Consider the following 14,918-nt stretch of genomic DNA (forward strand, 5'->3'; position numbering starts at 1 on the left):
TCAGAGGGGGGGGGAGGGTAATGGTCGCTGTTTGAGGCGCCGGTGACCGTTACCGGCCGCCTCGGGGCGCGCGGGCGGGAAGCTGCGGGCGGCCCTTTCCCCGCTGCCCTCCGTCTCCTCAGTACTTTCAAGCCGTTTGGCTTCGTCTCCCAGCACGAACATGCAGTGGGGGCTTGGGGGCAAAACAGGGGTGTGAAATCCTCCTGGGGAATGCAGCCCCGCGCCGTGCGTCTCCGGGGTCTGTCCCTTGGGCGACCACCACCATTTCACAAGCCTTGATCCTCGCCTCAAACTCTGTGCTCGCCCTCTTTGCAGACCCTTCGGGCTCCCCCGGCCCGGAAGGACGGGATGGGATGGAAAACGAAGGGTGGCAAGCTGCCCTTGAGGGAGTTTGCCTTAGTTGGAAGCGCCGCGACGTTGGGTTTTTGCACTATTAATGCATTTGACATCTTTTAACTTTTAAAGCCAGGTCTCATTACGCTTAAACAGATGTTGCAAAACCAGGATTGTGCATATGTTTACATATTATTTACAATATATATCAAATTATTTAAAGAATTGTGCTGCACATATCCTAATATTAAAGTGCAAAAGAAGAAAAAAATGCACAGGGAGACCACGAGCAATGCTTTGGGTTCATTAGCTCCTCGGTGTCATGGCTGGACAGGGGGATGATGACCTTTTGCTGTGGCTGTTGGTGGCACCAGCTACGTGGCATGCCTCTCGGGGCAGGTTACCCTGAGCAGGCACGATGCTGTTCTCAACCCACCCCGGGGTGCATCTACACGTTCATGAATGCACTTTTAGTAATGCACATTCGATTGAATACCTCCGTTTTAGTACCTCACCTGACCCCAGATGTCTTTCCTGCCCACATTGGGGGGGGGGGGGTTACCCCAATGATCTTGTAAGGTCCCTTCCAGATCCTAACATTCATGAAGCTACAAAAAGGTGCATTAGCCTATTTTAATGTGCATTAGTGAAAGTGCTTAGTTTTAATTAATGCATGTTAAAATAGGCTACTGCGTATTAAAGCGCATGTGTGGACATGCCTCCATCTAGGAACGACTCTGCAGCCCGGCAGCCTGGGCCAGATGGGCGCTGGGCTCGCTAGTCCTTTCGGTTCCCTGTTCATTTAGTTCCTGCCGCTGTTGCCATGCTTTCACTTGGGCTTCTGCTTTGGTTTCAGCGGAGGCCCTGGAGGGAGGGATATGGCATTAGACAGCTCCCTCACCTACGTTACATGCTGAGTTATGTTTCCAGAGAAAACATCACTTACCGAACATTTCTTAGCAGGGAACAATGACAAGTAACGCAGGAACGTCTGAAGAGAGCAGCAGTAAACGCAGAAAGGAGATGGATGTGAGCGGTTTTTATTATGGTTGGGGCGCTAGTTTGAATGGATGACTGGAGCTCGTTACCATTTTGTGTTTGCTCTTTACTGATCCCTAGTAGTATGCGGGCTCACCGCCCTTCAATACAAATGTGACACGTGGGCGGGACCAGAAGTCCCGCCCGCCTTAGCACCGCCCCTTTCCCCTTGTTTGGTGGGTATCGTCACCAGCCCCGCCCCTGGCCCCTGGCACGTTTGCATTCAAGTGCGGTGAGCCTACGTCCACTCTCGCTGTTCAGTCAGAACAGGGTTTCGCCTCACCTATGCTACTGAAGATCAACGTGATGTCTTACCACTAGGGTGATTCCCCCCCCCCCATGATTTGAAGACTTACAGAACCAGAGAGAGTTTCATGTTGTGTGGGCTTTCTCCAATTGAAAGCAGGTTAGTTTGGTGTAGGGGAGAAACACATTTTTTACTGATCCAGTCAAAAGTCTTGGGTCAGTACTGCCAAGAGACCAGAAATGTCATGCATTCCCACAAATCCACCCACCCAAACCAGCTCTCTAAAAGGAAGGACGACTTTAAAATGTCATTGCTAACAGGGAGGTAGTGCCAGCTAGGTGGAATATGAAGTCTTGTGTATATAATGTATACATTCAAACTATTTTAGAACCTAACATTCACTTGGCCTCTTTACACTGAGGACTTAGGCACTTTTGCAGTTATGAACCTCAACTATACAACCTTAATTTACAATAAAATACACAGATTATGCAGATCTTTGTAAAAAACTATATGCAAAATTTTTCAGTCCAAAGAACTTATTGGCATATATTTTTTCATGTGTTCCATTTCTAGAAGGAAACATCAGGAAGTCCTCAGTTATCCTGCCTTGAAAAACCAGACCCAGCTCTTTCTGAGAGTTCTCATTCACTTTACAAAGCAGATGTGCTGGAAAAGGTTTTAAATGGTGATGTATTAAACATTTACAGGATTTTTTTCAGAAATGCAATTATTAATTAATTAAATGTTGGAATTAATAAAACGTATTCACTCTTTTTAATTAAATTTTTGCATTAACAGACATGGGGAAGGAAATCAATAGCCTGTTGTCAAAATACGCCCACATTTTAAGGCAAGTGTGTATTTTTACATGAATTATTTTTAGTATGTAAAAAGTATGTAATCTTAGAAAATCTTGTTTCTTAGCTAGGCCAAAAGTATTCTATTTGTCAGCCTTGATCTCTGGCAAAGGAGGCAACATATTTTGATGATCTTGTACTTTCAGGTGTACGAGATGTATTAAGGAAAGAGTGACAAAAGTTCCATACTTCTGATAGATGTCAGTGTTTTTCAAAATAGTGCATTCAGGAACATTGCTATGGAGCCAAAGTTAAATGAAAGGAACTATGCTTGGCTACTTCTTAGTGAAGGAAAATGTAAATTTCTGCAGGGGTTTTTTATTTTTTCTAATTTGTCTAAGAACATGTGCCGAGCACCAGTCTGAACTGAGTATCGGAGTGTACACATGCAGTGTCAAGAAAGGGAAAGATCAAATAAATCCTGAAATGCCAAAACCCTTGGTTTTGTTTGTGGACTTAACAAGCTGATTTGTGAGACTGTGTTGGCTGGTGGATAACCGATTTCTAACCGATTAAAGTGAATCCAAATACAAGGAGTGGTTGAGAGTTAAAGTTTGAGTATTTTAATTTGAGGATTTTTTCCAATTCAGTGAGAGAGCAGCGATGGATGCTTCATACGTACAAGAGCTTGATGGAATTTTGAAAGAAGCGAGGACCATTGAAAATCACTTGAAGCAGAAAAGGGAGGGTCTGAGAGACAGGTTCGCAGTGATAGCAAATACTCTGAAAAGCTAAAATGGATTTTGCTTGGCAAATAAGTTGAACAGACTCTTCTGCACGTATGGTGTTATGTACCAGAACACATGTTAATGAAAGCTTCATATGTGTTTGGCTTTTTGGTAAATATTTTTAAAAATTGAGGAAACTTTCAACACCTTTGGAAGCAATATAATTTCTTGAAATACAGAAATGAGCTAAAAGCAATTGCAGATGACACAGTAAATTGGGTAGTAGTAATTGCTGATATGTGACACTAGATTTCTGTGTATTTGAGGGCCTCTTAAAAAACAAAATCATCAGTTTGTCATTGATCACATGCTGACCATTGTTTCGGTTGCACCTTTGGTCTCCATCCCTACAACGTTCTGAAGTTATGTAGAGAAGAAGTTAAAAGGAGTCCTTGGTTGCTAGATTCTCTGGTGTTGTGAATTGCTGGAGGAGTATAGAAGTGGAGACCTAGCAACTGAGGACTTTTGGTCCCAGCCAGGTGCCTGTCCAGTCTCCTTCTGAAGACCCCCAAGGATGGGGTAAGCTCCACCTCCCTTGGGAGCCCATTCCAGATTCTGGCAACCCTGACTGTGAAGAGCAAGTCCAGCCCAAAACCTTCTGTCTAATAGCTTATGGCCATTGTTCCTTGTCATTCCAGGGGGTGCCCTGGTGAACAGATCATTGCCTACTTCATGTTGCTCTCCCCTTATGAATTTGTATGCTGCCACAAGGGTCTCCTCTCAGCTTTCTCTTGGAAAGGCTCAAGAGGTTAAGGTCCCTTAGCCTTTCCTCATAGGGCCTTGCCTGCAGGCCTCTAAGCAGGTGAGTGGCCCTTCTTTGGACTCTCTCCAGGTTGTCCGCATCCTGCTTGAACTGCGGCACCCAGAACTGGACACGATACTCCAGCTGCAGCCTGACCAGTGCTGCATAGAGGGGAGAATCACTTCCCTGGACCTGTTTGTGAAGCACCTGCAGATGCACAACAAGGTGCAATTGGCTCTGCCGACTGCTTCATCACATTGGCAACACATGTTCATCCTGGAGTCAACAGTGACTCCAAGATCTTTTTTCGCCTCAGTGGAGCTGAGAAGGTCACCCCCCAGCCTGTAGGTATGATGGCATTTCTTCCACCCTAGATGCAGCACCTTGCACTTGTACATATTGAATTGCATCCTGTTGCTCTCTGCCCACTTTCCCAGCCTGTCTAGATCTAACTCATTGAAGTTTTGTGTAAGTTGTTTCTTTGCAGCCAGATTGCTTCATGTACATAAGATATTGGACAAAAACAGTGCAATCAAAGATGCACACAGCTGCAACACATTTTACTGAGCTTCAGGGCTGTCTTTTAGGGAGTGCATTTTATAGTCCAAAAAGAGGCTGAAAGTAAATTCACTAGCAGTGTCTGCAGTGAATGAGCTGCAATAATAAGCGATATGCCGCATAACTAAATGGATTGAATAAAAAACTTCCATCTTTATTTGCAAGAGCCCTTTAAACAATACCTGAATTTTGAAATAGCCATTTATAATGCATTTCTAATTGTATGTTGCTTTAGTAACTGTATAGAAAATACATAGAATTAAAGCAGCAGTCATTTTATCTAAAGAGGAACAAAACTTTTATCCCTTCCCTATGTACATGGAGTAGCTGCTTTTAAGAAGCACTATCAGCTTTAATTAAAAATCAAACTAATTTTCTGGAGATCTAGCTTTAAATAATAATATATTCAATGTTTTTATTTTTTTGAATGAAAGGTTTTAATCAATGGTTCTTCCCTTCTTCCTTCTTGCTATTATAGAAGTCTTTTTCAGCAATGGAAGAACTGACTAATTAAGCTTTTCATTTTTTTCTCTGTTGGAAAAAAAACTGCAATAAGCGCCTTTATTGGTTAAAAACTGTGTTCCCCATTACAGCGTGTGATGAAATGAGTTCCAGCCCCTGAAACCTTGTGCTATACCCACTTGCACTTCAGCTTGCACTTTGCGTCTAAAATTGCAACTCTACCCAAGCCAGGGTCCTACTTTGGACAGGAGCTGAATTAAGAGACTCAACTGAGAGACAGCTGCATGGGGGTGGTATTCGGATGTGTGTTTGTGGAGGTGGTTATTCAGAGGGGAAGAGCAGGGGGCTGAGGCAGAGAGCTAGAAGCAGGTGAGGTGTACAGAGGATCCCTTGAAGGACATGCTTAAGGAATAATTAGAGAGCTCAGAGGGGAAGAGGAGAAGTTTTGTCGCAGGGGAGCTGATGGCATGGTTTTAGTTGGACCAGCCGTGAATGTACAGTGAACTGGCAGGTCCCCTGAGCAGGGCCTATCATGGGTGGGGGGAGAGGGGGGATGAGGAGGGCCATTTGGCCTGGGCCTCTCATTCATGGAGGGCCTCACATTTAGACTTTTGACGTTATCTCCAAATGAGGTTATACATACAGACACAGATATACACTGACAGAAGAAGACATTCATCATACAACTTTAAACTTGTGTCCCATTACCAGGCCATACCGCCTGTAGTGCACTATGAATTAATATTTTTTTAATATACCGGGAGCCTCAAAAAATGGAAGTGGCCCGGGCATCTCTTGACCTCTGAGAGGGGCTGCCCCTGAGGCACCAAGAGTCCCTTGGCTTTTGCACCGCTCCTGTTCTCCAAGCAACTGCTCCCCAAAGGGCACTGGCAGAACAGGGCTAGATATTTTCAGGCGTTCTGTGGAGGGCCTCAAGCCCTTCAGCAGTCGGTGCTTTCCAGGTTACAGTGCTGCTCCTCCTATGGTGTGATGTGATCAGAGGTGGGGATGCCCACTGCTGGTTTCCTTGTTGCTATTTGCAGGCTGTAGGCTTGTCATTTCATCAAATAAGCCCAGAGATCTGGCTAAGAAAAGTTCCCTGGGGACTGATGCAGGAGTGCAAAGGAGGGTGGTGGAGCTTGCTGCTGGGATGGACTCGAATGGGAGAAGTCCAGACAGCAAGTTCACCAATGGGACTGCTGGGGCAGCGGTGGGCCTGGCTTTGCAGGGTGGCAGAAGGTGAAAGGCTGCCTTTCACCTCGCTAAGCAGCTGGTCCGTGAGACGGGTGGGTCTGTGGTTTCCGACGGGAGGATGGATAGGGGCAGAGCCGGCTATGTGGCAGGAAGGTCGGCATCGGGCTCCGGACTGAGCCCCGCACTGCGCTGTGTGGTGAGCCAGCAGTGTCCGGGCCCTTGGGCCCAGTGCCGAGACAGCCGTGCAGGGCCCGACTTGGTTTTCAAAGCGGCCTTGGCTCCCGAGTGTGGTCCAGCCTGAGACCACGAGCTGCCACTGTCAGGGGCAAGGGGGCCAGCCAGAAAAGCCTCCTGAGCAAGGACACGGTTGAGACCACGGAGAAGAGATCTGCAAAGTGCGCGTGTGGGGGGGGGGAACAGCCTTTCTTTGTCGGGCTGGCCGGAAACCCCGCCACCTCCCTCCGCTTGCAGCTCGCAGCCGGCCACCGCCCCTTGCGGGCACGGACCACCACAGCCACGGGCCCGGTCTTGCTGCTTGCGCAAGCCGCTTCGCTCGGCTGCTCTCACGAATCGCAGCTCGCTCGCCTCGCTTTCGGCAGGCCGCCGGTTCCCCGCGCCCCGGGTTGCCTCTCCGCCCCCTCCCCGGGGCGCCGGGGCCGGCTTCCCAGTCAAGCGCCGGAGCGCAAGAGCCGGGGCCGGGCTTCCACGGCGCGCCGGTCCCGGTGCGCGCACCCCGCGCTGCAGCTGCTCCGCGCTCTCCGCCTCCTGCTCGTGCCCCTCAGGCGCTCGGTCCGAGCCCTGCCAGGTAACGGCCCGCCATGGCGGCGGGGACCACCTGTCCCGAGGGCGCGCAGGTTGTGAACCCCCCGCCGGAGCCGGCCCAGGGGTTGCCAGGCTCGTCCCCCCACCCCCATGTGCAGATCCGAGAAGCCCCCAAGTCCCTGCAGGTCCATCTGACGGCGCAGGGTACAGCCCCAGGAAGCAGAAGGGGGCTGGACGCTCATGCCTGCCCCCCTAATGCTCCCTGTCCGCTCTGCTTTGCCCCTGCTCAGTCCAGTGCTGCTAGCAGAGTCCTTGGAGCAAAGGGGAGTCTCAATGCGAGGGGCAGCTCAGCTGCTCCCAGGTCCTGTAGTCAACCAGGACGTAAACAAGCGCCTCGGAGCAAAGCTGTCCCTCCCTCGGCCTGCTGTCACCCCCCGTGACAGCTGTCAGCGCCCAGCTGGATGGCAGTTGTCCATAGAGCCACCGTCCATAGGGCATCGCATGTAAAACCGGGCTGGTCAGAGTTGCTTTGGCAGGAAGCCCAGTACACAGTCTCCTCGGCTTGCTTCTGAAAGTGCCCTAGGAATTTGGCTCTCTGCCTTCAACAGAGAGCCAGGGAGCCAGCCCTGCCTAACCAGGGGCAAAGTCCTGCACAGTTCACCTCCGCGCAGCTGAGACTTTCCTCCCTTCCATCCTGTTTTCCCACTCCCTTTTTCTCCTCCTGCTTTTTCTTTCTTTCCTCCCTTTCCCATCCACTCTTCCCCAGAGTGAGGAGGTGGATGACTGCTTTTCTGCCTCTGGGAAACAGACCTCCAGTGTAAAGGTTCCCCAGATGAGGCAGGGGATGAGGAGCAGGCTTAAGCCACAAGTCCATGTGGGACACTCAGGTGAGCTTGTGGGGCAGGGGCCTTGGTGCAGCATGGACCAGGGTGGGGGAAGGACAGAGACCTGGCTTTGACCATCCTTCCACCCTGTGAAGTACAGAGAGTGGTCCTAGTTCTGCACCTTGTCAGAGCTGCCCTGGGACCGCCTATCTATGGGGATCCATGTCAGCTCTGGGGTTACCCTGCTTTTGGGGACCAGGATCTTCAAGGGAGTCAGTATCATTGCACCAGTTGCCCAGAATCCTTGCCTGGTGTGCCCCGGCAGAGCCATGCCTCAGAGCTGGTCCTCTCTGTGCTGCAGCCCAGGCTCTTGAGTTGGGTGCAACCTCGAGCGGGGCCAAGTGCCAGGTCTCTCTGGTGCCTATGATTAGGATGTGCAGGTTAAAATCCAGAGGACTGAGGATTTTGTATCACTGGCTGACTCAGGGTCTGATGCCAGATAGGTCAGGCTTTCTTCTTGCACACAGCTTATTGGAACCACTGCATGGGCATGGAATTGCTTGCCTTCTTTAGCGAAGATCTGAGGAAGAGAACAGAGCTCTGAGCAGTCTTTGCTTAGTTCTGTCTTTGCCTTGGTGCTTAGTGTTAATACTATTGCTAAGAAGCAAATTAATAATATTACTTTATTAATAATTAATACAAATTTACTTATTGTTATAGCCCTTTGGAGGCATTTGTTCCTAGCAGCATTAAATCTGAATCCTATAGTATACTGAACCTTCTGTTGTACCCCAGGAATGTGTATAGCCTCATGTGTGCCTTAATAATGACCCTTTCCATCATAGATAATTAACATTTAAACTACCTGCTGAGTTTCCTCGGGGTCTGGGAGAGTGCAGTTCCTGCCTTTATTACAGTCTTTGTGTACACCTTGCCAGCATTTGTTGCTGGTGCAAGTACAAGTCTGTCTTGTGATGACAGCTGGGACTCCTGATCTTTTCCCCATAGCTCTTGGTTGCTTGTTAGTCTGTTTTTTTCTGAGCCCGACTGATGAAGTTGCAGGGGAGTCTGTCTGTCACCATCTCCTACAGCTGCGTTTTTGGCATGTATGGTTTCAGTGAAATGCGTACCCAGGCCCTGGCTTGCTTCTGAATGAGGATTCATCATTTGAAAACACAAATCTGCCTCCTAAGCTCATGATTGCTCTCTAGGAAATAGTTTGGGTCCGATAGGATCTCCTGACTGTCATCCCAGGAGATCTGTTTGTTTGTTATAATAGCTTCAGCCTTTGCGCATCCCCCTTAACCCTCTCCCATCTGCCAGTCATAGCACTGCCAGGTTGCTATTAATGACTTGTATGGGTGTATGTTTCTTTCCTTTTCAGGGGAGTTTGCCACGTGTTTTATTTGCTTGTTGCAGCTTTCTTTAATGGAGGTACAGCAATTTAAATGACCAGGTCAGCTGTGCCTCTTTTCTGAGCCTACTGTCAGAAATATCACAAGATTCAGGTGCCAGGTCTGCTCAAATATTTCATTTTCATGTCTGTAAAGATGCTGTGGTAATATCTGATAGTCTCTTTAGTTCTGAGAATCTGACCAGCAGATTATCACGATGAAGTAGTTTGTGGTTAAAAATGCCCATTTCCTGTTTGTTTAAAAAATATGTTGGGGATTCTGTACCTTTACCATCTTTTTGCTGCTTAGCCAGAATTTCCATACGTGTATGACAACTACTCACCAAGGTGATGGCACGTCTGGTCAGTGTACGGTGTTTCTGGCTTTCCAGACATGTTCTAGAAGTGCTCTTGTGGTATTCTGGGGAGAATTTCTGTTCTCAGTGATTAAGGGATTAAGATTCAACTGCCTTTGAAGCTATGATGGATGCTTGGCTTGTATCAGTAATATTTAAGAGGCAGTGCTTCTCCTTTGCTGTCTGGCTATCCTGGCAGGATGTTGCTGGAGAGCACTTGTCACTTTTGGCAGATTGTGTGTTCCCAGATTGTGTGTTCCAGACCAGACACTTAATGATGGCCACTTCCCATTTCTGTCTCGTTATTTCTCTCAGGATAAAAATCTTTTGCATTTTTGTTCTGGCCAAATTTTCCTTGTGCCCTGAATAAGGCAAGGATTGTGCTCATTTGAGTCCCTTTCTTGTGCTCATCTGAGCAGTAGCGTTGTTTTAGCTACAGACACTGAAGTTGGTGCTGACAGCCACAAAATGTCATTTTTAAACACTGTGGTGGTATATTGTGTCTTTGATTTGAATGGCATCCTGCTCTTCAGTAGGCTGGTCAAATTATCCACTTGCAGATGTAACATGAGTTTTTCCTTTCTCATTTGGGGTTGTTTTTTGGGGTTTTTTCCCCTCTGGTTTTGGTAACCTTTTGATGACAGCTGATTTCCCCTTTTGTAAGAGCCATGTTACATCTCACTTCTTTCCGGGTTGATATTATACCGTTGTTTCTCTATTCATCTTGCAATAATTCTGACTTCGTTACGTATGTGAGGGCTGCATCATGTTGAAGTAACTACATTCTTAGTTCATCTTTGCCTGGAAATAACCTCAGCAGTTGTCACACATTTAAAAGCATCGGAAGACATTTTTGCCAATTTATAAATCCTGATATTCTCTGAACTAGTCTAGTAGCCTTTGTGTCAACACCTGCAGTTTTGCGATTACCATCTTGGAATCATCTTGCGGCCTTGGGAGGTTAGCCAGCATCCCACACTTGGTACTGCAATTTCATCTTGCCTTCTAAATTTTAGATTCACTTTCCTGGTTTTCCCTGCAGACAGATGGCTCCTCTCATGCTGTCTGCATGACTCAGCACCAGAATATCATCAGCTGTGACACTGATTCCCACAGCATCCTGGCTACTTGTCTTACTAGACCCATTGATATTCTACTGCAGGTTTGATCCCAGGTGCCATCCTTTGCCATTTGTGTCTCCTTCCTGGTGTCCAAAATGGGGAGAGAAAACTCTTTCTTTATCCTGCTTCTTTTGCCAATCTGAGGCATTAACACAAAATACACAAAAAATGCTTGGTTCTGCCAAGAGAAGTAAGCGTTCAGTATCAAAAATTTGGTGAGTTTCTGTTAGTACTTTCTGCAAGTCGCTTGGATCGAGGCAGATTTACTTTGTGGGGAGTTATCCAGCTTGCGATCTGGTTGTAGCAACAATCCTTTCTTTTTCCACTTCCCCTCTTTCCCTCTCTCTGTGCAACTGACACTCTTGCAGGCAGGTGCTGTGCTGGGTGTATTGTTATATCTGCTTCCTGATGCGACACATTTGAGAGAGATCTCACAAACAGCATTTAGCAGCTTTGCTGCTGTGATTCTGCCGGCCCTTGTCTACTCAAGGTGGAAGGCTGATTTTGCTGTTGTGTCTCTTGCCTGAATCATTTGCCTCAGGGTTAGTGTCCCAAGTTGAATGAATTCCCTTGTTTTGTCAAAAGCTGTGGCTTGTGTGTGCTCTTTGCCATGCCAAACACTTGCTGAATTCCCTTCTGGAACTTAGGATGTCCTGATCATGTTTTGGACGTGTTGCCATAATTTTATTTTGGTTTGTGTGGTTTATAGACTGCATGGTAGCATGGTCTTTAATGGTAGCATGCTGTAACATCTGCTTGACCTGAGTTTGGTTAAGAGAAGCAGAGGCGAGAGACACTGGCATTTGCATTAGTAAGGAAAATTCAAAGTAAGGGGAAGAAAGACTGATCAGAAGACGTCATATCAAGGTCACTTAAAATTCATTTAGTGGTTTTGATGCCCGTTAGATTGTGTTTAGGGCAAGGTCTAGTTTAAACATGTCATTAAAATAGGAATTTTGAACAAGCAAAGTATGATTTATTACCACTTTAGAGTTCATAGATGATATCATAATCTATATTGCTGTCAGGCACATTTATAGATTTGACAGCCTTATTTCTCAAGCTTTGGGAACTGGGTCAGGTAACTGAGTAGAAAATTTCAAGCCACCTCAGCATTTTGCTTTTCAGTCTTGAACTTTGGTTTGTCTGCCACCAAACAAAATCAGTACTTTTTAAACGCACATTCTTTGACATCTAAGAGTCTTTTTCCCTCACAGGCTGGCTACCTGTTAGAGGCTGTTAAGACATTAGGACTTCGTGAATTTAAGGTTAACTTATTTCAAATATTATTAAGCCTGTAATTTCTTTTTGGCATCATTTATCTTACCTATACTCTTTGGCCATGTCTAGATTATTTGTATTTCACTGTGAAACTTGCTATTCAAATTACATGAATTTATTTCCTTGAGTACTTGATTTTGGTGGGAACACCAAACACCCCAAACACCTCTGGGGGTCAACAGTTTGTAGTTTTCCTTTGTTTTCTTGCATAGCTCTGAGAGAAGCTTTGCATCCTGCTGCCTTGGCATTCGCTTTCCTGTTGGTGCTGCTGCCAGAGCCTTGTGCTCCAGGTTGGCTGAACTCACAGACTGACTGCCTGGGGGTGCCCAGAGACAGTGCCCTTCCATCCGTGCCTGGCCTTGGGCTGCCATGCATGGCTGGGCCTGATGAGGGGAGCTGCTGCCAGGGTCCAAACAGGGGCTTCCACAAGATGCTCCTTCTTCATCCACTGTGCACGTGCTGTTTCCCTGAATAGGAACTGTCCATTCCCGCTCCAGAAGTGCAGCTCAGTCCAGTCAGCCTCAGGCCTAGTTTATATGGGTGCTGTCTTCAGCCCTGACCACAGAATAAAGGCGCAAGGTGGCATTTTATACCCTCTAGTGCACACTGGCTCACTTCTCTCCAGAGCATCTGGTTCCCAGGCTATGCCCAGGCCTGCCTCTGCATAGGGGTGCTTTGAGTTCAGTCTGTTCCCTCTCTTAGCTTCCTCTTCCAATAACTGCTCTCTGCTTCGAATCTGTGCGGCAGGGATGGTCCCTTCTTGAGAGAGAGGAAGGCCCCCGGCCAATACCGATGATGCCACAGTTCAAAAGGAATAGCATCGAAACGGGTCGGCATTACTGCTGGCTTCCTGTTTATTAGGATTGTTGTGAAAGTTGGGGTGCTGCACAGTGCTCCTGTCTGATAGGATGCAACCAAGCCCAGATGGGCCAGCAAGCATCCGGCAGGGATGATACAGATCAGTCCAGCTCTTCTGGGCAAGTCCTCACCCTGTGGGGAGGGTTAGAGCCATGGCAGGTGGGACTTGCTTTTCGAAAAATCTCCTCTCATCTATGTAATGTCAAGATGGTCCCACACCCTATGGCATTAAACCCGGTGGAAGGAGTGGCAAAGGGAATTCCCAAGGGTGGTCAAAATAGAGGAACTTCTCCCCTTCTTAATGCTCTTCCACCATCCCTATTTTCCTCACAGGCTATGGTTCAGTAGCCCTCCATAAATGCCTCTCAGACTGATGCCTTAGCTACCCTAAACTGGTTCTGGCAGCAGGCAAAAGCCACCACAGGCGTGGGCCACATATGCGTAAACTCCACCAGCATAACCACGTGCAGAGGATGAGGTTGTGAGCTCTTTGGAGAAACATGTATCTTGTTGGGTGTGTGCAGGGCTCTTGGCAGCACCACTGTAGTCAGCCCCACCTCTAGCGTCTGCATCTTAACAATGAGCAGCAGCAAGCACCGAGCAGCAGCATCCTCGACGAGGTGGCTGAGTAGTAGAGGGACTGTAGAAAGTAGGCAAGGGGCATGCTGGCATGGGCAGCTGGGGGTTGAGGCCAAGGTCCCTGCTTGAGAACACTCTCGGGGAGGTGGAGGAGAAGAGAAGCTATGGGGGATGAACTGGCTTTACGCCAACAGGGTCTCATGTAAATGTTGAGCAGAGTAGGGGAAAGGAAGTGGGTGGTAGGATCTCACGATGCCCTGTTGTGAACTGAGTGGTTCAAACAGAAACTGAACATGCCAGTGACACGACCCATTCAGTTACTGGCAATACCCCGAGAACCCTCAGAGCCAGCATAGATTCCAGTCTCCTTAGTTACTATCCCCTGCCGCCCCACTGACGTCTTTGCAGGGGAACTTAAACTTTCTCTCCCTTTTTGCAACAGAATAGGTCAGGCAAGACAGACGCTGGAGGCTGGGGTGCTATAACAAGGGGCAAGGTGGAGCATAGAGGACAGGGAGCTGGGTTTCGGTTTTGGTTTTCTTTGTAATAACATTTCATTTGCAGGGCCAAATCGGTTCCAGATTAAGTTCCAAATTTCGAATGAGCACAGCTCAATTGTTCAAGTCTTGTGGTGCTGCCACCAGCAAGTTGCCTTCCTTCCAGACTCTTCAGCTGGGGGCTTCTGATACTCCCAAATCCATGGCAAACATCCTGTGTGCAAGCCTGGAGGCGTTGGAGTTCAGATGTCGTGTCCCACCCCCCCGTCTCGCTTACCCCTAGCCAAGGCATTTGTAGACTCTGGCAGGGGTCAAGCCTGCCTGCAGTGCAAGGGACAGGCCTTCACCCTCTAACTACACTTGCCCATTCAAGGATGAGAGGATGGTAGGTTTTTCCCTTGCCAAGGTGGAGAGAGCTGCTGAGTTCAAGAGACTTCTGCTCTGAGCCAGAGTGCTCTGTGGCTTCCACAGCCCAAGGTGCTTTCAGCCAAGCGGTGACTTACTGTTGGCAAAATGAGCTGTGGCTGCCTGGCAAAAGCATGTCTGCCTGGCTCCATGCTGGTTCAGCCTAACTCTGGGTACCAGGGCAGCGACCCCTGTGTGGCCTGGACAGGAATGCCCGTGTCAGCACTCTCGCAGGGCTGGTGTTGCTAATCTTCAAGCCAGGCTTATCCATGTTAGTGCCCACAGGGGAATAGTTAGTGTCTGAGTATTAGGGAGCTAAATGGTTCTTTTGTTGAGGAAGGCCATGGTTCTGGTGCCACCTGCCAAGTCACGTCCTGTGTCTAACCTGGTATGTCCCCGACTGCCTGTGGCCCTCTTGGAGCACTGCCCTTGTCTTCCTCGCTCTGGAACAGTGCCTGCTCTTTTAATGCATATGAAGAGTCACCCATGAGCCCCGGAAGCTGGCTAAGTAGGTAATGAACCACACAAAAGTGTCCCATCACATGCAGTCTCCCATCACTGGAGCATATAGGTGAACAGGGAAAGAGGCTGTAGAGCAGAGCCATGTGTGAGGAGTATGGGGCTCTGCCCTGCCCTGGGCGCACCTTCCCAGACACTGCGTAGAAATCCCTGGGGCCGCA

The 14,918-nt window shown here is 48.2% G+C and overlaps 2 protein-coding genes across 4 annotated transcripts in view; both read left to right on the forward strand.

Annotated features, from left to right (window-relative positions):
- Positions 1 to 1,210: 1,210 nt before the first annotated feature.
- TEX12 (testis expressed 12) lies at positions 1,211 to 3,305 on the forward strand. Its single transcript, XM_019508748.1, has 4 exons — positions 1,211 to 1,362; positions 2,195 to 2,306; positions 2,420 to 2,471; positions 3,069 to 3,305. The coding sequence occupies exons 1-4, from the start codon at positions 1,303 to 1,305 to the stop codon at positions 3,211 to 3,213; spliced, it is 369 nt and encodes a 122-aa protein (XP_019364293.1). The 5' UTR covers positions 1,211 to 1,302; the 3' UTR covers positions 3,214 to 3,305.
- Positions 3,306 to 6,947: 3,642 nt separating this feature from the next.
- The window catches only part of BCO2 (beta-carotene oxygenase 2), a 30,002-nt gene continuing 22,031 nt past the window's right edge, over positions 6,948 to 14,918 (forward strand). The window contains exon 1 of one of the 3 annotated variants that reach the window (XM_019510686.1): positions 6,948 to 6,967. Coding sequence is in view for 2 of the 3 variants with exons in the window: in XM_019510676.1 (XP_019366221.1) it covers positions 7,757 to 7,811 (55 nt within the window). In the remaining variant the exon portion in view is untranslated. Of the gene's footprint in view, positions 6,968 to 7,662; positions 7,812 to 14,918 lie in introns of those variants that run through there. The other 2 variants (XM_019510676.1, XM_019510667.1) reach the window with 2 other exon arrangements.

The sequence above is a fragment of the Gavialis gangeticus genome, unplaced genomic scaffold (genome assembly GCF_001723915.1).
Source record: "Gavialis gangeticus isolate Ggan-Ray unplaced genomic scaffold, GavGan_comp1, whole genome shotgun sequence".
In the NCBI taxonomy this organism is placed as follows: domain Eukaryota; kingdom Metazoa; phylum Chordata; order Crocodylia; family Gavialidae; genus Gavialis; species Gavialis gangeticus.